The sequence below is a fragment of the Macaca nemestrina genome, chromosome 4, assembly GCF_043159975.1.
Source record: "Macaca nemestrina isolate mMacNem1 chromosome 4, mMacNem.hap1, whole genome shotgun sequence".
NCBI classification, from domain to species: domain Eukaryota; kingdom Metazoa; phylum Chordata; class Mammalia; order Primates; family Cercopithecidae; genus Macaca; species Macaca nemestrina.
Window position 1 is genome coordinate 54158906 of NC_092128.1, and position 25811 is coordinate 54184716.

At 43.4% G+C, this 25811-nt stretch overlaps 1 protein-coding gene across 17 annotated transcripts in view; it reads left to right on the forward strand.

The window, feature by feature from the left end:
- The window catches only part of LOC105475333 (SRSF protein kinase 2), a 296256-nt gene that overhangs the window by 260318 nt on the left and 10127 nt on the right, over nucleotides 1-25811 (forward strand). For 9 of the 17 annotated variants that reach the window (XM_011730501.3, XM_071094728.1, XM_011730505.3 and 6 more), the window contains 9 exons: nucleotides 4111-4276; nucleotides 5467-5492; nucleotides 7487-7733; nucleotides 8336-8818; nucleotides 17626-17726; nucleotides 17833-17940; nucleotides 23777-23846; nucleotides 24497-24589; nucleotides 24963-25055. In XM_011730501.3, the coding sequence (XP_011728803.1) occupies nucleotides 4111-4276; nucleotides 5467-5492; nucleotides 7487-7733; nucleotides 8336-8818; nucleotides 17626-17726; nucleotides 17833-17940; nucleotides 23777-23846; nucleotides 24497-24589; nucleotides 24963-25055 (1387 nt within the window). The remainder of the gene's footprint in view (nucleotides 1-4110; nucleotides 4277-5466; nucleotides 5493-7486; nucleotides 7734-8335; nucleotides 8819-17625; nucleotides 17727-17832; nucleotides 17941-23776; nucleotides 23847-24496; nucleotides 24590-24962; nucleotides 25056-25811) is intronic. The other 8 variants (XM_011730507.3, XM_071094721.1, XM_071094724.1 and 5 more) reach the window with 2 other exon arrangements.

The following is a 25811-nucleotide window of genomic DNA, read 5'->3' on the forward strand; positions in this document are numbered from 1 at the left end:
CAGCTCACTGCAAGCTCCGCCTCCCGAGTTCATGCCATTCTCCTGCCTCAGCCTCCCAAGTCACTGGGACTACAGGTGCCCGCCACCACACCCGGCTAATTTTTTTGTATTTTCAGTAGAGACGGGGTTTCACCATGTTAGCCAGGATGGTCTTGATCTCCTGACCTCGTGATCTGCCTGCCTCATAAAGTGCTGGGATTACAGGTGTGAGCTTCCACACCCGGCCTCCATAGATTAATGCTTATTGCTATATTTGTGTGTAACAGTATGTTTCCCTCTCTTATAGACAAGAATGAAAGCTCAAACAGCTGAAACAGCTTGCCCAGGGGTAACACAATGAGTAAATGGTTGAGCAGTAGTTTAAGAGCAGTCTGAGTCCAAGGTCATGTTTTTAACACTGCCCTGTTGCCATTTCCTTTAATGGTTTGAATTATCTTATCTAACTAACTTTAATCTTATCTTTAATTTAATCTTAACTTTTAATCTTATCTTAACTAACTTTATTTGTCCCCGTGGCAAAGTATTTTCCTTGTGTGTATTGCCTATTGCTGTTTAAGGGTAGTTAGCCCAGTTGAGTGCAATAGCCAATATTTTTTAAAAATCTTGAACTTTAAATTTTTACTGAGATCACTTCTTGCTTGTCATAAGGTGCATCGTCATTGGGACCTCATGTGAATGCATTGCACACTGAGGCACATTAAGTCTTAACTGTGTAGCCTCCTGCACAGCGAATCAGCCTTTGAACTGTGAAAGAAACAAATTCTTGTGCGTGAGAAAATGATCAAAGATATTTTAGGAAAGAAAAGTACTGACATTTTTACCTTGAGATAGTATTTGATACCGAAATACAATTTTAGTCGGAAAGCCAATATTTTTCAAAAATTGTATTCCTTTGACCTCTGTGGGCTGGACGACATCAGTGTGCCTCTCCATTAATTTCTTGTACTTTTTAGAATCTCTTTGGCTGTTCAGATGTAAAACTCCACATATTATTCAGTTTGCACCAGGAAGATGCATGAATGTCATTGAATAACATGAGCCCATTGGATTGTGTTTCCTTCAAGAGTGTAACCATGTTCTCCATGGAAATATTTTACATAATGTTATCTTTCTTACTGTTGGTCCTTTGACATTTTATTTTATTTTTTCTTTTGAGACAGAGGTTTTTTCTGTTGCCTAGGTTGGAGTGCAGTGCCATGATGTCAGCTCGCTGTGACCTCCGCCTTGTGCCTCAGCCTCCTGCATAGCTGGGATTACAGGCGTGTGCTACCATGCCTGTGCCACTATGCCTGTGCAGTTTGTTTGTGTTTTTAGTAGAGACAGGGTTTCACCATATTTGTCAGGCTGGTCTTGAACTCCTGGCCTCAAGTGATCTGCCTGCCTCGGCCTCCCGAAGTGCTGGGATTACAAGGCAAGGCCGAGCACAGCCTTGACATTTTAAATGTAATTTAAACATATCCTAATTGCAGTATTGTCCAAAACAGTAAATAAGGCAAAAAATCAAAAGTCTTAAAATCTTATCCTAGTTTTATCTACTTTACTGGTACTTACCAGGAACTTGTCAATATCTTATTAAATAATATTTGCCATGCCCATGATTCATCTTGGTTTTTTTTTTGGCCAATTCCCCCACCCCTCATACTCATTTCCTGTCCTGAATTGGTAAGCTCTGTGAGGATATGAGGACTGTAAGCAACATGAAGCCTGGGAGATTTTATATATCAAACACCTGGAATAATGGCATGTGATAGGAGCTCAGCCGATGCACATTCAGTGAATTTATATAAAAATACTCCCTAAGGTAAAGTTGTTTTAAATGTTTGTAGGCATTTTGATCCTTTTTAAGAGACAGATACTCCTGTTTTCATTTTCCTTGTAAAATCTTTGTTCCCTCTCACTTACATAATGCTACTTTAAACTTCTACTAACAGTAGGCTAACTACTAATAGCCTGCTGTTGATCAGATGCCTTCCTGATAACAGACTGTCGATTAAACTGGGAATATTTCAGTGTTGGATGATGTGAAACATATAACACTTCCTGTCTCTTGTGAACAAAATGCCCATTCGATTCATTATTTGAATGGTGATTGATGTAATATTTGCTTAACATTTGGAATTTCTAATGCTCATATGAGAACGTGATCTGTTTTGTAAAAATAAATTTTGTTTATGGAAATAATTGAAAAAATTATTCTCCAGTGGAAATAATTATAGAAAAACATTGACCTTGTATTCAGGTCACTGACACTGTAAGTTTTTGATTGATTGTTTTAATATGATAAATATGAATATCTTGGTTCATCACTTTCTTTTAGTATGATGCTGTAGCATTGTCTAGATACTAAGGCTATTTTCTATTTAAATCAAGCCCCCCTTCTCTTGCAGTGTTAAAAATGTATGGACGTCATTAGCCATCAGGGAAATATAGATCAAAACTGTAACGAGATACTGCATATCCACTTGGGTGGATAAAGTAAAAAAGATAGTGTTGTTCAGGGTGAAGAATTGGAACCCTCATACACTGGTGATAGGAATGTAAAATGATGCAGCCGCTGTGGAAAACACTTTGGCAGTTTATCAAAAAGCTAAATATAGAGGCACGATATGAGCTAATTATGGTAACTCCTAGGTATATACCTCCCCTCAAAAAAAAAAGTATGTTCACACAAAAATGTATACGCAAGTGTGAATAGCAGTATGGCAGTATTATTTTTATAGCCCCTAAAGTGAAAATAACCCAAATGTTCATGAAGTGAAGGAATAAGCAAAATATTTTATCTACATACAGTGGAATACTATTTGCCAATAAAAATAAGTGAAGTACTAATACATGCAGCACAAGAGTCAAACTTGAAAACATGATGCCAGTTACAAAAAATACTTTATATGATTCCATTTATAGGAAATGTTCAGAATCAGCAAGTAGATGAGTGGTTGCTAAGGGTTAGATGGGGTAGGAGGGATATGGGGAGTGAATGCTAATGAATATGTTGTTTCTTTTTGGAGCAATGAAAGTGTTGTCATTTAAATAGTGGTGATAGTTGCCAGGGGCGGTGGCTCACGCCTGTAATCCCAGCACTTTGGGAGGTCAAGGCGGGTGGATCACAAAGCTCAGGAGTTCGAGACCAGCCTGGCCAATATGGTGAAACCCCGTCTCTACTAAAAATACAAAAAAATTAGCCATGCGTGGTGGTACATGCCTGTAATCCCAGCTCCTTGGGAGGCTGAGGCAGGAGAATTGCTTGAGTCTGGGAGGCAGCGGTTGCAGTGAGCTGAGATCACGCACTGCACTCCAGCCTGGGTGACAGAGCGAGACTCTGTCTCAAAAAAATAAAAAAAATTAAAAATTAAAAAATAAATAAAAATTAAAAAAATAAATAGTAGTGATAGTCGCACATCTAAAACCCATTGAATTCTATACCTAAAGGGGTCAATTGTATGATACGTGAATATAGTTGTTATTGAAGTATGTATAGTTGACACTTGAACAGCACAAGGGTTAGAGGTACTGACCAACCCCCTCCAATGGAGTTGAAAATCCGGATCTGGCTTCTGACTTGACTACTGGCATACTGTTGATCAAAATCCTTACTGATGACATGACCAGTTGATTAACGTGTTATATAGCATATTCTTACAATAAAGTAAGCTAGAGAAAAGAAAATGTTAAGACAATCATAAGGAAGATAAAATATACTTACTATTCATTAAGTAGATAGATCGTATTCAGTAGATCATCATAAAGGTCTTCATCCTCATCATCTTCGCGTTGAGTAGGCTGAGGGGTTGGTCTTGCTGTCTCAGGTGGCAGAGGTGGAAGAAAAAATATGGGTATAAGTGAACCCATGTTGTTCAAGGTTCAACTGTATGTAGATGCATTTGCTTCCATGAGCATAAATAATCTCTGAAATTATACATATTTGTTGCTTATAGAAAGGAGAGCTGGATTCCTATGCAGGTAGTCATGGGAGGGAGATTTTTACTAAATATCCTTTTGTGTTTATCAAACTTTGTACCTTGTCATCGTATTACATGTTTTTCAAATAAATAAAAGTTATATAATGAAGTATTAATAGCTTATCTTCTCTCTTGATTTTACTATATTCAGGTCCTTCAAGGGTTAGATTATCTACACAGTAAGTGCAAGATCATTCATACTGACATAAAGCCAGAAAACATCTTGATGTGTGTGGATGATGCCTATGTGAGAAGAATGGCAGCTGAGGCCACTGAGTGGCAGAAAGCAGGTGCTCCTCCTCCTTCAGGGTCTGCAGGTGAGGGAGCTGAGCTAGCTTCATTCAGTTTGGGGGCGTTGTGAGCTTGCAAAGTTGCAGTTGTTGAAGGTATCTGAATCAAATGTTACATATAAGGAACTTTTTGGAAAAGTTTAATTGCTGGAAATAACTGCACCCTTTTCTTGAAATGGAAAATACCCCAGCTACATTATATTTTAATGTTAAAATTATTTACTTTTGTCCCCCTTTAAAAGGCCATTTAAATTTGTAGTCGCTGCTTCATCTATATTTGAAAATTTTTTCTGTTGCCCACTTCTCTGCAGAGGAGAACATAGTAACAGCTTTCCTGTAGCTGACCTTTAGTCATCAGAATATTTTTCTAGCTTCAGTTTTGTTACAGTAATTCCTGTTGTCCATTTAGCATAGCTATGTCAATCTGAGTTTTATCAACAGATTTGGAGTTAGTTAGAAAAGGCCTGATGGTGGGGGAAGAAGACCAAGTGACCTGAGTATTGGGATATTTTTACTTCTGGGCTGGGGTCGGGGTGGTGGTGCAGTGAAGTGTGGACTGTGCTTCTCACTCTTCAACACCGTGGTCTGTGCCTTTGTGTGTTGTCAGGCAAGCATGTATACTAAAGGGCTGAGGCTCCTGGGACTGCCTGGGGCTCTCTTCACATCTCCTTTACTGCCATCAGGGTGTTGTTTAGATCATGGACCCAGCCTGTCAAACTTTTGGCCCTGGTGTAGGGGTTTAATCATGTGATTCCCAGACTGTTTGCTGCATACCAACTGCAATATTTGATTTAAATTGTAGAAAGCTTGCAAAATAGATTTCAAATATAGATGTACATCTAATCTAAATTGTTCATTTCATTATATTTTAAACAAATTTGGTTTAATGACTGTGATATGTATGAATTCTTTCCCATTTTCTTATCTGTTGGTGCTTTGGGCTTGACTGTTTTTGAGATGTATTAGTATTTCATTTTAGATAAATAAGAGAAATGGCTCAGTGTGAGCAACTTCTGCTATGCCTTCAAGAGTCACTCATTTGTTTCAGTGCATAAACTTTCTCTAGATTCCTGTGATTAAGAAGCTCTGATTAATAGTTTTTGAAGTTGGATAGCCATTAAAAGACAATAATTATTTCACTTTGCAATTCGAATGACCTACGTGAAGGTATGTGTCTGTTTTCTGCTAAATGTCGATTTTGTTTCATTTTGTTTTAGTGAGTACGGCTCCACAGCAGAAACCTGTAAGTACTTACACATATTACTTTATATGCACCATGTCAAAAGAGACCATTTATTATTGAGTTGTTCAAATTATTAAAAAGTTGTGTATTTAAAGGGTGAACACATTTATAAAAGTTGTGTATCCTCAAATAGGTAAGACTTACTGTCTTGTTAATTTTTTTTTTTTTTTTTTTTTTTTTTTTGATACTGAGTTTTGCTCTGCCACTCAGGCTGGAGTGCAGTGGTGCCATCTTGGCTCACTGCAACCTCCCCCTCCCGGGTTGAAACAATTATTGTGCCTCAGCCTCCCAAGTAGCTGCGATTACAGTCACCCGCCACCACACCCAGCTAATTTTTGTATTTTTAGTAGAGATGGGGTTTCACCGTGTTGGCCAGACTGTTCTCGAACTCCTGACTTCAAGTGATCTGCCCACCTCGGCCTCCCAAAGTTCTGGGATTACAGGCGTGAGCTACCACGTCCAGCCTGTCTTGTTAATTTTTCGTATCTTTGCAGAGTTGGGATAGTTAGAGCCTTTCAAAGATTGTCTTCTTTATGCATTTTCTGGACTGTCGTTGGCCAAGTTCAGTGAAATGTGAGGTGATGCAGTTGAAGTATTTTTATTTCAAAATCACTTTACATTATTTCTGATTGGCTGCTAAGTTACCTGTTTTTCTGAAGCTGTTGTTCTAATTTTTTTCCATCCAGATATTAAATAAGAAAGAGACTGATCTATTTTGTGGTCCCGTCAAAACCGTATGTCCTTGTTAGATACTGGGTATGGTGGCTCATGCCTGTAATCCCAGCACTTTGGGAGGCCGAGGCCATTGAACCACTTGAGGTCAGGAATTCGAGACCAGCCTGGCCTACATGGTGAAACCCCATCTCTACCAAAAATGCAAAGACTAGCCGAGTGTGCTGGTGGACACCAGTAATCCTAGCTACTCAGGAGGCTGAGGCAGAAGAATCGCTTGAGCCCAGGAGGTGGAGGTTGCAGTGAGCCGAGATCACGCCACTGCACTCCAGTCTGGGCGACAGAGCGAGACTCCGTGTCAATAATAATAATAATATCATCATCATCATCATCAGCTGGGTGTGATGGCGTGCACCTGTACTCCTAGCTACCTGAGGGGGTGAGACATGAGAATCACTTGAACTCGGGAAGTGGAGGTTGCAGTGAGCTGAGATCACACCACTGCACTCCAGCCTGGGCAACAGAACGAGACTCAGTCTCAAAGAAAAAATAAACCAAAAACAAAACAACAGCAAAACACTATGTTTACTGAGACAGCCCTTGATTTGGAATGTAAGTTCTGGAACAAGAGGAAGCTGTAATAATTACGCTTCCTGGCCTGCTGAGACGCCCGGATTGTTTCCCATAGTTTTTCCCTGGCTTGAGCTGCCTGAGTTCACTGATTGTTTGAAAGGTTGGAGTCTTTCATTGCCAGTGCTTGGCAAGTCGGGTGGCCATGATGGGAGGCAGACAAAAGCTGTGGCTTTTTCTTTTTTCCCTTTGCTGAATAGGCTTATCTCTTAGAATTCATGTTGTCTTGGCTGCTAAGAGCTTCATATGTGAGCCCCAGACACACAGTGACATACACCTGCTCAGGCACCTGTTTCATTTTTGGCATTGAGGAGGTGGGATGTTGTTACTTTGTATATAGACAGCAGCAAATAAAACTTGCAAGAGGAGCTTCTCCTTTAAGGCCAAGATAATTTCAAACTTCAGTTCTCTTAGGGTTTGAATGGTGAAGACTTACTGGATTTAAGCTCTATCCCTTTGAGGGTAGGACCTGGTGGTAGACCCAGCACGTGAGATCAGTCAGCACTGCTTTCCCTTTGATTTTACTGTAAGCCTTACCACAAAGTAGATCTGTCTGGGTTTGGGATTTTAGTAGAATATGGCATGAGAAAGCAGAATTTATTGGTATTTGCCATGGTGCTAGCAGTTATACTATCATGTGGTACTTTAAAAAGAAGAAAACTGACCTGTGGTCTTTTCTTAACATGTTATAGATAGGAAAAATATCTAAAAACAAAAAGAAAAAACTGAAAAAGAAACAGAAGAGGCAGGCTGAGTTATTGGAGAAACGCCTGCAGGAGATAGAAGAATTGGAGCGAGAAGCTGAAAGGAAAATAATAGAAGAAAACATCACCTCAGCTGCACCTTCCAATGACCAGGATGGCGAATACTGCCCAGAGGTGAAACTAAAAACAACAGGATTAGAGGAGGCGGCCGAGACAGAGACTGCAAAGGACAATGGTCAGTGGGGCCTCGAACCTGGGCTGCATGGGGTCCTCAGAGCTCCATTAGTAGGGTCCTACCCAGTCAGCTTGGGGGCTGATTTGTGCTGCTGCTGCAGATGACAAGTCCGATTCTCTCCAACTCCCTACTGGGAAATATGGGAGACAGCCTTGTACTTCATCATTTGTGAACTGTATGCCAGAAATATGTTAACATTTCAAAATAGTTTTTAAAAAATGTAAAACGTCTGAGAAATACCATGTTTCTGTCATGCTAATGATGGTGCTTTATTTTGTCATTAACTTTTTACCTAACTGTAATGCACCACAAGTCTATTTCTGAAGATTGTAGAAGGTAGAAATGGAAGTGCAACTTTATTTAGAAAGAGTTATTTTCCCTTAAGGGTAACTTTTTCTTATAAGAGCAGGCCAATTATTAAATGAATGAAAAATGAGATTTAGAAAACCTGAAGCTTTTACCCCAAAAGCAAAGAGGTGTTTACTAGGTGGTACATAAGTTAAACACATTCAAAACGTATTTTATTGATGGAGATAAGTACTTAGTGAGGCCGTATTAAGGACAGTAACAAGTTCTTATTCTTGACCCATCAACTTCTTAAGGTGAAGCTGAGGACCAGGAAGAGAAAGAAGATGCTGAGAAAGAAAACATTGAAAAAGATGAAGATGATGTAGATCAGGAACTTGCGAACATAGACCCTACGTGGATAGAATCACCTAAAACCAATGGCCATATTGAGAATGGCCCATTCTCACTGGAGCAGCAACTGGACGATGAAGAGGATGACGAAGAAGACTGCCCAAATCCTGAGGAATATAATCTTGATGAGCCAAATGCAGAAAGTGATTACACATATAGCAGCTCCTATGAACAATTCAATGGTGAATTGCCAAATGGACGACATAAAATTCCCGAGTCACAGTTCCCAGAGTTTTCCACCTCGTTGTTCTCTGGATCCTTAGAACCTGTGGCCTGCGGCTCTGTGCTTTCTGAGGGATCACCACTTACTGAGCAAGAGGAGAGCAGTCCATCCCATGACAGAAGCAGGACGGTTTCAGCCTCCAGTACTGGGGATTTGCCAAAAGGTAAGTGTTCTTCCCATCAACTGTCTGCCATTACTGACTCCAGGGACGTGCCGTTAACAAATGCTATGAAGGAACTGGCTGGAAGTGGCCAAGCCCTGTTTGTGTGTGCTAATCATTTTTATTACTTTTATACTCATGAAGAAGTAATGTGATTTAAATACATGTTCTATGCCACTAGACTATCTCTTGCTCTCTGCATACCAAATCTTATTTCTGATCAGTTCTCATTTTTAATATATTTATAGTCAGCAGCATCATTTGCAAAAACCTTCCAGTTTTTGCAACTTACATCTTTCTAGAATGTGTAGTTTAGTTTATCATTTGTATCTTCTTCTATCTGATATTATTATAGTTTTTTTTGTTTTGTTTTGTTTCTGTTCAAGAAAAGTATACCTCCTCTTTGACTCTATTGAGAAAGAAGTGTCATATTGTCTTTTGATATTTGTTCCTGATTATAGGACCCTACTATTGATAACGGGCCCAGGATTGTAATTTTCAAGGAATTGGCATGGATTTAGATGTGATGACAGATTATAGGTTGGCTCTTGTGTTCTTGTCTACCTAAGAAGGCTTGACTTATTCAAACCTTTATTTTGGGAGTCAATGCCGAGTGACTCTAGTAAGTGAAACTGGGTAACACAGTTGGTTTCCATTCTGACTCATGGTGGAAAAGCTCTGAAACCTCCTCTGCTCCCTCTGCTGACAAGACTGTTTAACACACAGTGAGTAATTGATGAGCCAGCCGTGCAAACCACCCAAGACATTATACAGCCCCTTTGGTTCCAGAGTCTGGAATTGCACGCTAAGTGAGCTGGCTTTGTTACACGCTGGCTATGATGAATCCTCCTAAGGATTTGCTTTCTTTACTTGGCTGGACGTGGTCAGCTCCTGTTCCCCTTTATAGGGAGTGTTTGAAGGTGCTTACATAGAATGTAGGTTCATGTCTGGGAAAGGGCAGTAGCGAGATGTACCTTATCCAGATTTATTGTTGCTGTTGCAGTTCAATTTTTCTCTTGAGGTTTTTTTTTTTTTTTTTTTGAGATTGAGTCTTGCTCTGTTGCCCAGGTTTGAGTGCAGTGGCGTGATCTCAGCTCACTGCAACCTCTGCCTCCCGGATTCAAGCGATTCTGCCGCCCCAGCCTCCTGAGTAGCTGGGATTACAAGCATGTGCCACCACGCCCGGCTAATTTTTGTATTTTCAGTAGAGACGGGTTTTCACCATGTTGGTCAGGCTGATCTCAAACTCCTGACCTCGTGAGCCACCGCGCCCGGCCGAAGTTTCATATAGAAAGTAATTTACAAAGTATCTTTTTAATTATTTCTATTTTATTTATTTATTTATTTATTTATTTATTTATTTTGAGACAGTCTCAGTCTAGTTGCCCAGGCTGGAGTGCAGTGGTGCAATCTCAGCTCACTGCAACCTTTGCCTCCTGGACTCAAGCAATTCTCCTGCCTCAGTCTCCCGAATAGCTGGGATTACAGGCGCCTGTCACCATGCCTGGCTAATTTTTATATTTTTAGTAGAGACGGAGCTTCACCATGTTGGCTAGGCTGGTCTCCAATGCCTGACCTCAGGTGATCCGCCCTCCCCAGCCTCCCAAAGTGCTGGGATTACAGGTGTGAGCCACCATGACCAGACCAAAGTACCTTTTTTATTTGTACTTAGTTTGCAAGTATTAGCTTAGGCTGCAGTGGCTTCAGTTACAGCCAACCCTCCGTATCCATGGGTTTTACATCTGTGGATTTCACATCCATGTGCTCAGCCAGCCTCAGATGGAAAACAGTTGGAGGGAAAAAAAAAAAACCTGTGTCTTTATTGAACATGTACAGACTTTTCCCCCTTGTCATTATTCCCTAAACAATACAGTATAACAACTATTTACATACCATTTACATTGTAGTAAGTATTATAAATAACTAGAGATCAACTAAAGTATATAGGAAGATGTATGTAGGTTGCATGCAAGCACTACACCATTTTATATCAGCGACTTGAGCATCTGTGGATTTCGGTGTCCTCAGGATGTCCTGGAACCAGTTCCCCGCAGACACCGAGAGGCACCCACGTATCATCAGATTAATCCCCAGCTCAGAACTTAATAACTGTGGAACTTTGGTTTCTTATCCTGTCTGAGCCTTGGCTTATTCCTCTATCAAAGGAAAGAAATGGCTACCTCTAGGGTTGTTAGTAGCACTGAGTTAAATACAACAGGTCAATGGCAAAGGTAGATAAATAACATACAATAATATATTGAAAAATTTCCCATTGAATGTAAGTTGCCTTGGTCATCACAATCCATGTAAAAGAGCACAATGGCTGCTTGTTACCACGTGGTCACCATCGAGGCCCAGGCAAGTCATAAAACTTACCCTATTGTTTACATGACAGCTCCATCTCTGTCACAGGAAACTTCAAACCTTACATGTTAAAAACCAGAATACAACTCACCCTGCCAACCTGCTACACATGCTGTATTTCCTGCGCTTGTTACCACCATTTCTTGTTGCGTCAGTGAGAAACTTGATCATCAGTATGTCCCCCTTTTTTCTCTCACATCCAGTAAATCATCTTGTTTTGCTAGTCATACCTCATAAGTAGGGGTCCTGCTTGCCTTGGCCCTACAGTGGGCACTGTCATTGCTTGCCTCTGCTGTTACGGAGGCTCCTTACTGGTCTCTTGGCTTTGTGTTCTCTCCAGCTTTTCTCCCCACCTGCCTTTCAGCATGCCCTTCCATGGTGCTGCTAGAGTGTCTTTGCAGTATGCTTACCCGATCAGTGTATTCCCCTGCTCACAGTTTCCACAGGTCCCCATCATCTACAGCAGTGGTCTCCACAGTGGAGAGTGTACATCCCTGCATAGCCAGCACCATCCAGGAAGGTGCAGGAAGGAATTATTAGAGCATCTTTGTATTTTTTTTTATTTTGAAAGAATAGTACAATAAACAACTCTGTATCCTCCACATAGATTGAGCAATTAACATTTTGCCACATTGCATATACTTTCTTTACACAGACACTGCATGCTACACATATTAGGATACTTCACTCCTAAATACTTAAGCATTCATCTTCTGAGAGATGAATTAGGATGTCCTCCATTGTAACAATAATACTATTATAACGTGTAAGAATAATACTAATTTTATATTATTAAATATAATAATATAGAGACAGGGTCTTGCTCTATCGCCCAGGCTGGAGTGCAGTGGCGTGATCTCGGCTCACTGCAACCTCTGCTTTCTGGCTCAAGTGATCCTCCCACCTCAGCCCCCCAGGTAGCTGGGGCTACAGTCGGCACCACCATGCCTGGCCAATTTTTGTCTTTTTGGTAGAGAAAGTAGGGTTTTACCATGTTGCCCATGCTGGTCTTAAACTTATGGGCTTGAGTGATCTGCCCACCTTGGCTTCCCAAAATGCTAAGATTATAGGCCTGAGCCACTACGTGCCTGGCCTAATATCATCTATTATTTATTCCATATTCAAATTTCCTCAATAATTCTAAAATTTTCTTCTTAAATTTTCCTGATCCAGGATATGATCCAACACGGTAGCCTGCCTCCTGGGTGAGGGCTTCCTGTGTCCCCAGCAGGCTTAGTTCTCTGTCCCCTCTGCTCCTGCTGGCCATGCTCATCTTAGTTGTATGGGCAGTGCTCTTGTCATTGTCTTCTCATTAGAATGTGAACTCTTAGAGAGTGCAGTGCGTTTTTATCTTTGCATCCTTGGCATCTGATTCAGTGCTAAGGTAAATATTTATTGAATAATGAACAAACAAATGAGTGATACCTTGTTGTATTCTTCTTCTCTTTCCTTTCTCCCACTTTTTTCCATTTATAATCACAATTTTACTGTGTCCAACACACATACCATCCCCAACACCTGTTGCATCAGTTAGAAACTGGAGGTCTTGCAGAGCGTTTTAATATTGTCAAATTCTAGGGATGTACCAGCGACAGGATCTCCTTTGTTTGGAAGCACTCAGTTTTTGCCCACAGCTTGGCCATTTGGTAAGCAAGGACAGCCTCCCCCATGGGAGGTGTTTTTTGTTTTCTGCATGGAAAGGGGTATAACCTAGAGTCTTGCACTTGACCACATGGTACTGCATGTGGCAAGAGAAACAATGAAGATCCTGTCTTTAGGGCAGAATGTACACGTTAGGGCATAGTAGAAGAAAGATTGGGGACGGTTTGAGGAGCTTGAAGGAACCTAAATGTCAGGCTAAACAATACACTTTTTTCCTAGAGTAATTTGGCAGCCACTGAAGGTTGAGAAGAGGATGGTCCATCCCTCTTAGATGTTCAGCTGCCAGAGCCATAGTGCATATCTTGGCTCAACACATCTGAAGGACAAAGGCCCTAGAACAGGGTGATTATGTTGGTCTTACCTGTGGGATATTTCTGGAATCCTTTCTGTGTCACTCGATGGGGACCCACACCACTGTCAGTCCTTGCCTAGGCTGCTGTAACACAGCCTCCATGCTCCTGTCACTTCAGCTCCTGCTCACCAGTATGTCTCTGTCTGGCAGTCCAGAGAGAACTGTTCAAAGCATAACTTCTTCCCCTATACCCACTCCCCCTCACCAAAATGATCTCCATTGTGTTTCCCATGTAGAGTGATGCCCTGAGGTGTCCCTCACTGAAGCTGACAAACTCTCCAGTGGTTTCCCTAATTCATTCTACACCATTCACACTGGCTTCTTTCTAAAGTTTCTCAAAGTTGCAAGCCTGTTTCTGCCTTAGGATTTTTGTACTTCCTGTGTCCTTTGCCTCAGACTTCTCTTACTTTCATGCCTGCCTTTCTTCAGACCTCTCCTGAATGTCACCTTCTCAGAAAAGATCTCCCCTGAACAGCCTTGGCATTATCCATCTCCTTTCTCTGCTTTGTTTTTCTTCATAGCCTGTTGAATGTGTGGATTCATAACCTGACGGAATGTGTGGATTCCTCATTTATTTGCCTTATTGCCCATACTTTCAGCCAGTACACGAGTTTCCTAATTTGGCTTGTGTTTTTTTCTTACTGTGTTTCCAGTACCAAGACCATGCTTAGCACACAGAAGGGACTCAGTAAATACTTGTTGTGTGAATGGTTGAGGTGGCAACGTTCAATCTCTTAGTTCCACTACTTCTTTGGGCCTCATACTGAACCTCCTCCATATAGAGGGGATATTCTCGCCATCCTCATAAGGACCTCTTACAATGTAAAGAGTCAGTGTGTGCCTAGCACCATGTGTTATGTGCATGTGACAGCAGCTGTCTCATCATGCTGAGGCGTTGTTGGCTACCATCTAGTTTCTATGATAGCGTCTTGTGGAATGAGTGACCACAGTGTCACCCGGAGACTAGTGTGTCAGAAGGTGACTCAGGGGCTCAGTTCTTCCCGAAGTGAAAGCTTTCCACTCATTCCCCTCTTAGTGGAAGCAGAGTGCAGTTGCAAGTTTTCATTTTGGAAGGAAGACAGCTCCAGTTTGTCCTTTGTGTCACCATTATCTGTAAGAAGGAAACCGTGTGACAGGTCACTACCGTGGTGACTCAGTCAGAGGAGATGCAACAAAAGCATTCCATTTGGGTTTCAGTGGGCTTTTTGGGAATGTAGCAGTCTGGTACCTTAGTTCAGGAACTATCATAGTGAGAAAAGAAAGAAAAACAAAATCTCTTTTACCTCCTGTTGTGTTTTTATGCAATTAAGTTATTGAGATACATTACCTAGCATCATTTGGAACATCTTAGAAGCTGAGTAACTGTTTACAAACCCGAACCAGGAGGATAACAGCATGTCACCAAAGAGATTGTGTTCAGTGAACCTTAATGAAGGATATTAAGTACAAAAAAAAAAAAGAAAAAAACCCGAATTTAGGCCAAGTGTGGCGGCTTATGCCTGTAATCCCAGCACTTCGGGAGGCCGAGGTGGGCAGATCACTTGATGTCCGGAGTTCAAGTCTAGCCTGGCCAATATGGTGAAATCTCGTCTCTACTAAAAACACAAAAATTAGCCGGGCGTGGTGGCAGGTGCCAGTAATCTCAGCTACTCGGGAGGCTGAGGCAGGAGAATTGTTTGAACATGGGAGACGGAGGTTGCGGTGAGCCAAGATCGTGCCACTGCACTCCAGCCTGGGCGACAGAGGGAGACTCTGTCTCAAAAAAAAAAAAAAAAAAAATCCCTGAATTTAAATGTGAGGTGTTGGGTCTTTGAAAGTATTTCTTCTAGCGTGATTGAAGTAAGCAGCTCCTGAGAAATGTTTTTAAAAACAACATCTCGGAGTGGGTGGCAGATTACAGATCATTTCCTTTGACTTGAGTGCCCTCAGATAACAGCCAACTCAGCTACCTGTTCTCATGGAGAAAAAGAAACCACATCATCCTGTGGCTCAGGGGGACCACAATACGTTTAATAGGGCCTTGCCCTCTTCGCATTAGACCTGTGATTTGAGTTGTTTGTGGGGGTAGAAGTTGCTCTTGGGCCTCCCCTTCCCTGTGCTGCGGCTCTCTGGTCCCTCACTGACCAGTTGGGAGCCTCCTGCCCCAGATGATGGTTCAGCTGGTCACAGCAGAGGGAAGCCCCTGAATCTGGCCAGGCACCCAGATGCTGTCCTGATTCTTGTGTGTTTGGGTTTTTAGTTTCTTTGGTGCAGAAGGGGTGGTCCCTTCCGATTCTTCTTTTCCTGAATACCGAGCCTCATACAGTGTAAGTCATTTGCCAGTCTTACACCTTGTAGATATTGAAACTTAGATTTAAATCCAATTCTTCAAACCTCAAACTCCATTTTCCTTCTTGCTGATTCTCCTTGATTAAATGACATATGAGGCATTCATCTAATCATGTCTAGTGTTGTTCATCTACCCATTGGGTCAGCATTTTTGTATTTATCCTGGACCTCTGTTCTCAGCCCCAGGTGAATCAGTGTATGTACATTTTGCCTTCTTTTGTTGGTCTTTGTGCTGCGCTCTTTCTGATTTTTTGCTGAGTTCTGGTGTTTCTTTTCCTGAGCTCATACCTGGCCTTTGGTGAGGCCCTGCAGTGGATCAGAATCCTTATAAACAAGGAAACAAGCATATGGAAGGTAGCGAGCAGGGAATATCTGTACCTGGCTCAGTTGATTAACATGCTGGAGGAACAGGTCTTGAGGGTTAAGATACTGGTCAGAATTATCTGGAGCCCTGCTAGGGAGCTGTGTGGGCACCCTAGGTCCTGAGGCTTTGCCTGTTCACTGCTTTACTGCAAGTTGCAAGGCTGGCCCTCCTTCCTGTTATGGGGCTTGCTGAAGAATCAGAGCCTCCTCAAGCACCCTGGTTCCATCGCTCATACGTACCCCAAGAGAGGTTTAGTTCATTTCAGCACTGCCCAGCTTCAAGGAAACAAAGGGGCTCTCCTAGGTAGGTGTTTGTGTTAGTCCGTTCTCACACTGCTATAAAAATACTGGAAACTCAGTAGTTTATTTAGAAAACAGGTTTAATTGACTCACGGTTCCATAGGCTATACAGGTAGCATGGCTGGGGAGGCCTTAGGAAACTGTAAAATATGGTAGAAGGGGAAGCAGGCATCTTACATGGCTGGAGCAGGAGGAGGAGAGAAGGGAGACGTGCTACACACTTTTAAACAACCAGATCTCAAGAGAACTCACTCAGTATCACAAGAACAGCAAGGTGGAAATCTGCCCCCATGATCCAGTCACCTCCCACCAGGCCCATCTTCCAACACGAGGGATTATAATTCGACATGAGATACCGTCAGGGACACAAACCCAAATCGTATCAGTGTTTAATGTTCTACATTGAACAGACTTTTCTGCTTGGTTTTTAAATACCATTTCAAAATTACTTGTACAATAAATAAAAGTCCTGGTTTTATTTCATCTTTATCAGAAATCTGATCTTGTAGGTCAGTCTGAGGTTTGGTGATGAAGATGCTGACTTTAAGGACTATTTTTCTGGGCCTCATGAAATTATTTTTCTTTGTCACTTGCCCCTTGATTAACTCTGCTTGATACAGGCATGATCTGGACTTGTCTGAGAAGATCTGGCCCCAGAATCCCTGGGAAGCTGGCCCTATACCTGCCTTTGAGATTCCCTGGGGTCACCCTGGAATTAAGAATGACTGCTCACGTACGTGACAAGTTCATGAGTGACCTCAGAGGTTGCCTTTATGGCCCAGGCCATCTCAAGAGACCTCTGTCTGGGCCCTTCCTTGTCTACAACAAAACCAAAATAGTTTAGTCCCTGCCTTTAATCTGTGTTTGTTAATCAGCAGTCATCTACCCCTTGAGATCTGTGTGTGCTCAGCCCAGGCAGTGGGAACTGTAGGGGACAATGTGGGTGTGAGGTGTGGGTGCCAGGGACCCTGATGTCTTGTGGCGTCCAAGGAACTGTGTGTCACTGGTAGTGATTGGCCCCCACAGCAGTGTTCTTTCTACCTTCATGTTCCTTGTAATAATGCATCAGCAAGCTCAATCCGGGCCGTGAAGGGATGGACTGACACCGTGAAGAGCCGCCACAAAGCAGCAGACAGGGAGAGAGCAAGGCCGGCTTGTTCTAGGGCTGACCTGGACCTGAAGGAACTGGGGATAAGAAGAGAAAGGGCAAGGCAGTGCCCTTGGCATCCTGTGGGCAGCCCAGTTTGCTGTTTCGTGGAGAATTTTCCAGAAGTGAAGAACAAGCAGTTTTAGTTCTGTCAAGTTGAATTTACAGTGTCCCAGGCCTGAGTGATCATTCCACCACTCTTTAGGAAAGGAGACTGACCCTGGCAAACACTGTGCTCACGCATGGAAACCACTTATCCTAATCACTAACTGTCCTGCTGTTTGCTCATGCCAGCAAAAACCCGGGCGGCTGACTTGTTGGTGAATCCCCTGGATCCACGGAATGCAGATAAAATTAGAGTAAAAATTGCTGACCTGGGAAATGCTTGTTGGGTGGTAAGTAGAGTTTTCTTTCTAAAACACTTTGGTCTTGATTCTGTGTGCGAAGACACTTTTTGAATGTCTGTGTTGCTCTGTGGTAATGCAGCCTGTTCCCTTCCAGCATAAACACTTCACGGAAGACATCCAGACGCGTCAGTACCGCTCCATAGAGGTTTTAATAGGAGCGGGGTACAGCACCCCTGCGGACATCTGGAGCACAGCATGTATGGTAAGGACGGCTCTGCCCTTTGCTGCCGTGGGAATTGGCTCGTTCCTCTCATACTCTGGATGGGGCTGAGTCTCTCTGAGGCGTGTGACCTCAGTTTTTCTGACTGTAAGGGTCATCCGCCGTGGGCTGGGTGAGGGGAAGTTTACTGCCGCCAGGCATCTTAAGAAGTGGAAGGATCCTCCTCAGGCGGGCCCTGGGTGTTTGGTGTGATTGTGGGCTTGTGAGAGAGAGATGGTCTCTTCTTAAGGCCCTGCACAGCCCGCAGCCCCATGAATCAGACTCAGTTGTGGTGACACAGTGACTTCACTTGTAGTCCCTGAAAATTTGCAGGGTATAGGGAACTTTTCCCTTCACTCATGCTGTGGAGAAAGATGAGGTGGCATCTCCCAGGGGAAGACTGCCTGAGGCAGGCAGGTGGGAGCCCCTCCATGTAGCCTCTGCCTGGTCAACCAGACATGCAGGGCTCCTCACCTCTTCCAGACTGGAAGGGATTTCCCCAGATGCCAATGCATAATCTCTCTTCCCTTAGAAAGCAAGAGCTAGCAGATATTCTGGCTTATTCTAGGATGTCTAGCCCCTTCTGAGACAGTGGCAGCAGCACCCACTCCCGCTGACAGAGTCTGTTCCCAGAGTGGTTGAGATGGCGGCCTCCACAGGGCGGCAGAAGCCTCTTCTTTCACCTGTCAGGCCTGTTTTTGCTGCTGGTTTTGTGCCGCACAGTTGCATCGTCTCTAAACTCCCCTGGCCCTGCCCGGCATCGTTTGTTCATTTGTTCATTGTCCCTGAACCTGTGAGTTGGTGAACACAAGGGGCTCCACGTCTGCAAGCCAGTTCCTGGTTCTCTTCCTCTACCCTGTTTCCTGGCCCATTCAGCAGCTTTTTCTCGGTGGGCTTTACTTAGGCATGCTGTGTTGGGAAAGGTGGGTTGTTTGCTGTTGGGTTTCATGTTTTTTCTATTCCATACTGTTTTTTATCCACATTCTTCCAATATTTAAAAGAAAGGGTTGTGTGGAAGGCTTAGCATTTTTCTTCTCACTGAAAAAAAGGAATGCAGAATAAATATGTTAATTTTCTGTTATTCAGAGGTTAATTTAACAATTCTTTTGAATTTGCTGTGTTTTATCTCCTCTAATGCTCAGGTAAAAGCATTGTTTTGAGCAGTTAGTGCCAGCTGATAGGAGAAAAAGAGGGTGCTTTGTGTCTTTCAGCTTTGACTCAGCATGATCTGAGTCAACACATGGCCAGATAGGTCCTGAAACACCAGGCCTTTCTATTCCCTCGTTGCTCTTATGGATAATACCAGATAATTATGTTTAAATTATTAAAGGTGTTAAACTTCTTCCGTATCAAAACCCAAGTCCCTGCCTTAGCTAGTTATAGAAGAGAACAGTTAAAAGAACCGGTGGCCAGTGATGGTCACTTTGAACTTAGAGAGTGCTGTGTGGAGAGGCATTTGGCCCTTTCTGTGTGACCCCAGCAGGCAGACTGAGACGTGGGAGTCAGTGGAACGGGAGCCACGGAGACAGTGAGTGGGGGTCGGGGAGCAGGCGCCATTTCAGGATGTGGGGAAGGTTAAGTCACAATGGCCACCAGCAGCAGGGCTGCCCTGAATTAGGCACTAAGAACTCTTTCAACTCTGAAATGCTGTGCTTCTAATTTGGGGTATTAAGTTTGGTGATATAACCAGAAAAATAGGACACAATCACAGATGTAGTGGGATAATGGAACTGTCAGCACAATTTTATACCAGGTTATCTGTCCTGCCTTCCATTTGATGAACATTTGTCCCTCCATACAATTTCCTGTCCTGTTTACTTCTTGAAATGCTGTTGCTGTGAACAGTGGCATAATTATCAATAACAGGTTCCTAAGGAAAAGCCTTTCTGTCTCCTCACCTGCCCCCTTCCCAAGAATTAAGCATAAGCTCCCTTAGTGCTGTCAGGATGGCGATGAGGTTTTCTTTTTCAGTTGGTTGTCATAAGGGAGTTTTTGTTTTGGTTTGGTTTTTTTTTTTTGGGAAAGGGGCAGGCCCTCATTCACTGCCTTCCCCGCCCCCGAAAAGTCCCTGCTTTAGAGGTTTCTTTTGTTCTTCCTAGAGAACCTAGGAGCAATGAGGCAGTGTTTCTTACCTCATCTGTTCTGTTGTAGTGTAAAAATATTGCATTTAATATATTAAATTTGACCTCATAATACCAAGCTGTCGTAAGGTCACAGATGGTTCTTGGTGGTAATGCCTATAGACTTTGAAGGTTTTGTTTGTTTGTTTGGAGACAAGGTCTTGCTCTGTTGCCCAAGCTGAAGTGCAGTGGCATGACTATGGTTCACGGTAGACTCCACTTCCCAAGCTCAAGTGATCCTCCCACCTCAGCCTCTGGTGTAGCTGGGACTACAGGCACATGCTACCACGCCTTGCTACCACGCCTGGCTAAGTTTTGTATTTTCTGTAGAGATGGAGTTTTGTCATGTTGTCTACGCTGGTCTCGATCTCCTGAGCTCAAGTGATCCACCCGCCCTGGTCTCCCAAAATGCTGGGATTACAGGCATGTGCCACTGTGCTCAGCTGTCTTTGAGTTTTATAAATGGCATCAAATCTCACAGAGACTCTGTTGGGAATGAGAGCTGAGGGGTGGTAGCAAGATTCCATTGGCTATTGTCGGGGAGCATAGCTTTAGGCTCTGCAGCTGGAGAAGCACAACAGAATGAAGGATCACAGCAAGGATATGTTGGTTTTAGATCTGTTTTACTTTTCTTGAGTTTTGCTTTTTCTTGAGCTTTACACCTTCCAGGTGTAATTACATATAATTTGAAACTTCTTTGTAGCTGAAGCATTGATTTCTCTGCAGTTATGTGTTAGAGTCCCGGATAGGACCTTTTATGAACTCCATGGTGAGTCCTGGTCAGTGCCATAGAAACAAGAAAAGCCATTCCAAGAAACTTCACCAGACTTCTTTGGCACTGGTCACATCACAGAACAAATAGCTGATCTTACTTGTTCAGAATCAGGGTACTTCGGCATAGGAGAATGTTTTAGGAGAGAGGCACTTGGTCTCCCAAGAATCCAGAAACAAGTAGGTCCAGGGAAAAGCCCTTTGAGGGAATTGGGCCAAGTGGAGAAGAATCCGAAGTTCCCAGGTATTAAAAATAATAATAAAAGTTATACTCGGGCCCAGCAGGGTGGTGCATACCTGTAATCCCAGCACTTTGGGAGGCTAAGGCAGGTGGATCACTTGAGGCAAGGAGTTTGCGACCAGCCTGGCCAACATGGCAAAACCCCATCTCTACTGAAAATACACAGATTAGCTGGGCGTGGTGGCACGTGCCTGTAGTCCCAGCTACTCAGGTGACTGAGGCTGGAGAATCGCTTGAACCCGGGAGGCGAAGGTTGTAGTGAGCCAAGATTGCACTGCTGCACTCCAGCCTGGGCAATAGAAGGTTATACTGGGAGTACCTGAGTTGAAGGCAGAGGTTTTTCATTGTAGTGTGCATTTGCCCTGCTGTACATTTTGTATTGTTAAGAGAATCTAGTCACTCTCCAAAGAACCAAAAACGGGTAGCATTACAGCCTGCATCTTCCTTCTTCCTTTTAAAAAAAAAAAAATTATTTCGCCAGACACGGTGGCTCACGCCTGTAATCCCAGCATGTTGGGAGGCTGAGGCAGGCAGATCACAAGGTCAGGAGATCGAGACCATCCTGGCTAACATGGTGAAACCCCATCTCTACTAAAAATACAAAAAATTAGCCAGACGTGGTGGGGGGCACCTGTAGTTCCAGCTACTCGGGAGGCTGAGGCAGGAGAACAGTGTGAACCTGGGAGGCGGAGCTTGCAGTGAGCTGAGATTGATTATGCAATTGCACTCCAGCCTAGGCGACAGAGCAAGACTCTGTCTCAAAAAAAAAAAAAAAAAAAGAAAAATTATTTCATTGATTGGCTTCTATACATGTTTTCTTGGAAATATAAGGGTGCTAATCAAAATGATCATTTTTTCAAAGAATACATAGCTGACATATTTTGGCGGTAAGAAATATGTACAAAGCTGGGCACAGTATAGTGCGCCTGTAGTCCTAGCTTCTCTAGAGGCTGAGAGAGGATCATTGGAGCCCAACAGGTTGAGTCCAGCCTGGATAACATAGTGAGGTCCCATCTCAAAAAATATGAAAGGAAAAGAAATGGATGTGACCTGATCGAAGTCATTTTGAAAATTAATTAAAAGAGTTAGCATAGGGCTCAAGGCAGGGGTTGAAAAGCAGCTTGGAACTTGATCCAAGCTTTTCAAGTCCTCGTTGTCCCATTAGAGTTTTCAGATTTTTCTCTTAGCTTGTAAGATACTGAGTTGATTGTCTCCCAGGCTGGAAGGACTCTCCTGGCCATTAAGTGTGTAATCTAGTTGTTCCACTTGGATTTGGGGCCAATAATGAGGTTTTCCTGCCCTCACCTGGGATTGGCCCAGCTGTCTTTTTTGTTTATTGAGTGGAAAGGAGAGGCCCTACGTAAGGGCCTTCCTGCGTTTTCTGCTGGTGCCTTCGGGCATCCACAGTGCTGGGACCACCAGCTCACCATGCTGAGATGTGACGTGTCTGTGTCCTGCTCAGACCTATGCCAGGTTCAGGGCAGGATCCTGAGTTCATAAACTAATGCTTACCGCCTGGGCAGCTGGCAGTCATCTTGTCACCATGCTTCCTTCCTTCAACTGATTCACATGCAGTCTTTTTTTTAAAAAAAGGTGAAAAGTTGTGGTCCTGGGCTGACTGTCCCACTCTTGGTTTGTTAAAGACAGTGCTAGGAGAGGTGGCCCCTCACCCAGGCAGGTGAGTCTTCCCTTAAGGGTTCCTTCCCAACACTGTGTGGTCATTGAAAGAAAAAGAAGGTAGGTTGATGCAGTGCAGTTGCCCCAGCATTGGCTCCTGGGGGCGGGAGTGGGGAGGGCAGTCACAGATCCACAGGCATCAGTGATTGGGCTTCTGAACACCTTTTGGGATAGCAAGATCCATTCAGAATAGAAGCAGCTATGAGAAAAACCAGAAATGGGATTTAGCTTATTCTTTTTTTCGCTTTTAAAACATACTCTTTGATCAGCAGAGCAGTAGCAGTTGCCATATTTATATATTGTTACCAGCTTAAACTCATGTTCTTGAGGGTTTTTTTGTGAGCAAGGGAAATGGGAACAAATGGCCTTCCCTACATACTGGCATGCTGAGGGACAGCCAGTGGCCACCCAGGAAGCCAGTGCTCCGTGACATCTACAAAAGGGTCTGCAAGGCCATCTGCGTCCTCTGGCCCTGGGGACAAAGAGGGTCTGTTTTGTTTCCAGGTTTTCCTTTGGTTGAATCAGAAGTGAATGAGATGATGATGAAAATAGATGATGAGATGCTGAAAATAGTCCTCGGTTACTAAAACATGAAGGTCTTTGCCTAAAGGACGCAGCAGTGTCTGCTATACAGAGGCCAAGGCTATTATAGTGGTTGAGGCAGGTGCTGGAGTCAGATGGGCTTGGTTGAGTCCTGGGTTGAACTCTCGTTCTACCGTTTATAGAGTGCGTACTGTGCTTTGCCGGGCCTGCGCACAGGTGCGGCTGAATCACTGACGTTTTGGTTTTGCTTCCTGCAAAATGAACAGAATACATAGCTCTTATATCTTTCCTTAGAAGAAATGTAAAAATACTTCTGAAACTTCTTTGAATGTGGAAGAAAGAAAAAAATTAGTATTGAGCACTTTTGGGAGGCGATTTTGTTTGATTCAGATCTTCATAAAGTGGCGGTCTCTTCTGTAAGGAGAAAAAGCTGTTGACTTGGGGGCCAGTCTCTGAAGTGCTTAGCATGTCGTCTGTTGTATCCTAGGCATTTGAGCTGGCAACGGGAGATTATTTGTTTGAACCACATTCTGGGGAAGACTATTCCAGAGACGAAGGTGAGTATTAGTGCCTGCTGAATACCTCATTCTAGGTCTCCTGCCAACCCTGAACTTCTGTAGAGTACTGTATTTTTGTACTGAAATAGAGCCATGTTTTTGGTTTTCAAACACCAAATTCAGATGCTTTTCCTTTGAGTTTGACGCCCCCTCAGTCTCAGTGAATGGGCAGAGCCTGCCTGGTACAGGCAGCACTCCAGTGAGCCCTCAGGGGCCTACACCAGCGGCTCTTCCTGGCCTTGCACAGGGCAGGAACCCAGCTGGCTGAGAGAGGACGGATGATACAGACCTGAAACCTCTCTGTGGTCCTTTCGACCATTGATGTGCTGCCCATTTCTCTGTCCTGTTTGGGAGCTGAGTTGAAAACCCAGGAATTCTGGCTTGAATTCCATCTGTAAACCTGACCATCTCCATGCTTATTTGCTTGCGATGCTGGGGTGGCCTGGGGTGAGCTGGCCTCAGTCACTGTTACTGCTCCTGGTTGTGCCTGAGGCCTGTCATTCCTACAAGCCTCTGCATGGATGTGCTGCAGACACTGTTGATTTGAATCTATTTCTGATTTTTTACTAATTTCAATTTTTCCCTCTTCTTTTATCCCATCCTTCCCTTTGCCCCTCCCATTCCCATATCCTTTTTTCTCTCCTCCATAGACCACATAGCCCACATCATAGAGCTGCTAGGCAGTATTCCAAGGCACTTTGCTCTATCTGGAAAATATTCTCGGGAATTCTTCAATCGCAGAGGTAGTACCTCTTCTTTTTGAAAAGCGCCACGATGCAGACAGAAACTGAAGAGCAGCTGCTGATTTTAGCATTAATGGTGACAAAGGCATTTCTCCTAAATTCAAAACGCAACCCAGCAGAATTCCTGTGCTGATAGAAAAGTTGTCAGGGAAGACCACATTTAGCCCTGTGCTGCGGTCACCCTGTTCACCAGCCCCTCTCCTGTGCCCTCCAGCTCTGGATCCTGAATCCAGCAACGTGAGGAAGGCCTGTACTTTTGGTCATTCAAGTTGCGCTCTGTTTCTGTCTGCGCGGGCGGTAGTAGTGTCTGCATGCAGTGTACTGATTAAACTGTCGTGTGTTTCTGTTTTGCTGGCAATGTTTCCCAATGCAGATCACATAGCATTGATCATTGAACTGCTGGGGAAAGTCCCTCGAAAATACGCTATGTTGGGGAAATATTCCAAGGAGTTTTTCACCAGAAAAGGTAACGGTATTTATGCAACACTAATTTTCAGCATAGTCTTCTCCCAAAAGGAGAAATTGTGCATTCGTGATTGGGCAGTGGAGAAAGATCTGGAGTTTCACAGCTGGGGAGTTCTTCCGAAGAAAGCTCTCAAGAAATAAACCTGACCCATCTGATACCTGGAGTAAGAATTTTGTAAGAGAACAGCATTCCTAATAGCAGTTTTCTCCTCTGCTTCTCTCTTTTCTTACTCCAAGTTACCAATCTGTGTATTCATATATTTATAAAAAGGAATTTAGATGATTGTTAAAAGCCGGCTAGACTTATCTTTTCATTTCTCATGTCATGGACTCTCTGTAGTGGAACAGAGGTGGCCTAGAGACTGGACTTAATGAATGTCCAGGGACATGGCTTTTGGTCTGCCTGGGTTATTTCTGTAGTGGATGTAGACCTATGAAATGTTGCATTCCTCACATTCTTAAAAATCACATCCTATGTTCCCAAAGCAATTCACCTGCTGCAGCCTCCCAGGTAGCTGGGATTACAGGCGTGCCACCATGTCTGGCTAATTATTTTGTATTTTTAGTAGAGACGGGGTTTCACCGTATTAGCCAGGCTGGTCTCAAACTCCTGACCTCAAGTGATCCACCTGCCTTAGCCTTCCAAAGTGCTGGGATTACAGGCATGAGCCACTGCGCCCAGCCTGCTGTACTTTTTTGTGATGAGTGTAGTTGGTCCTTTTACTTCATATTTTTCAGGTTAGATTTTTGTTTTTGG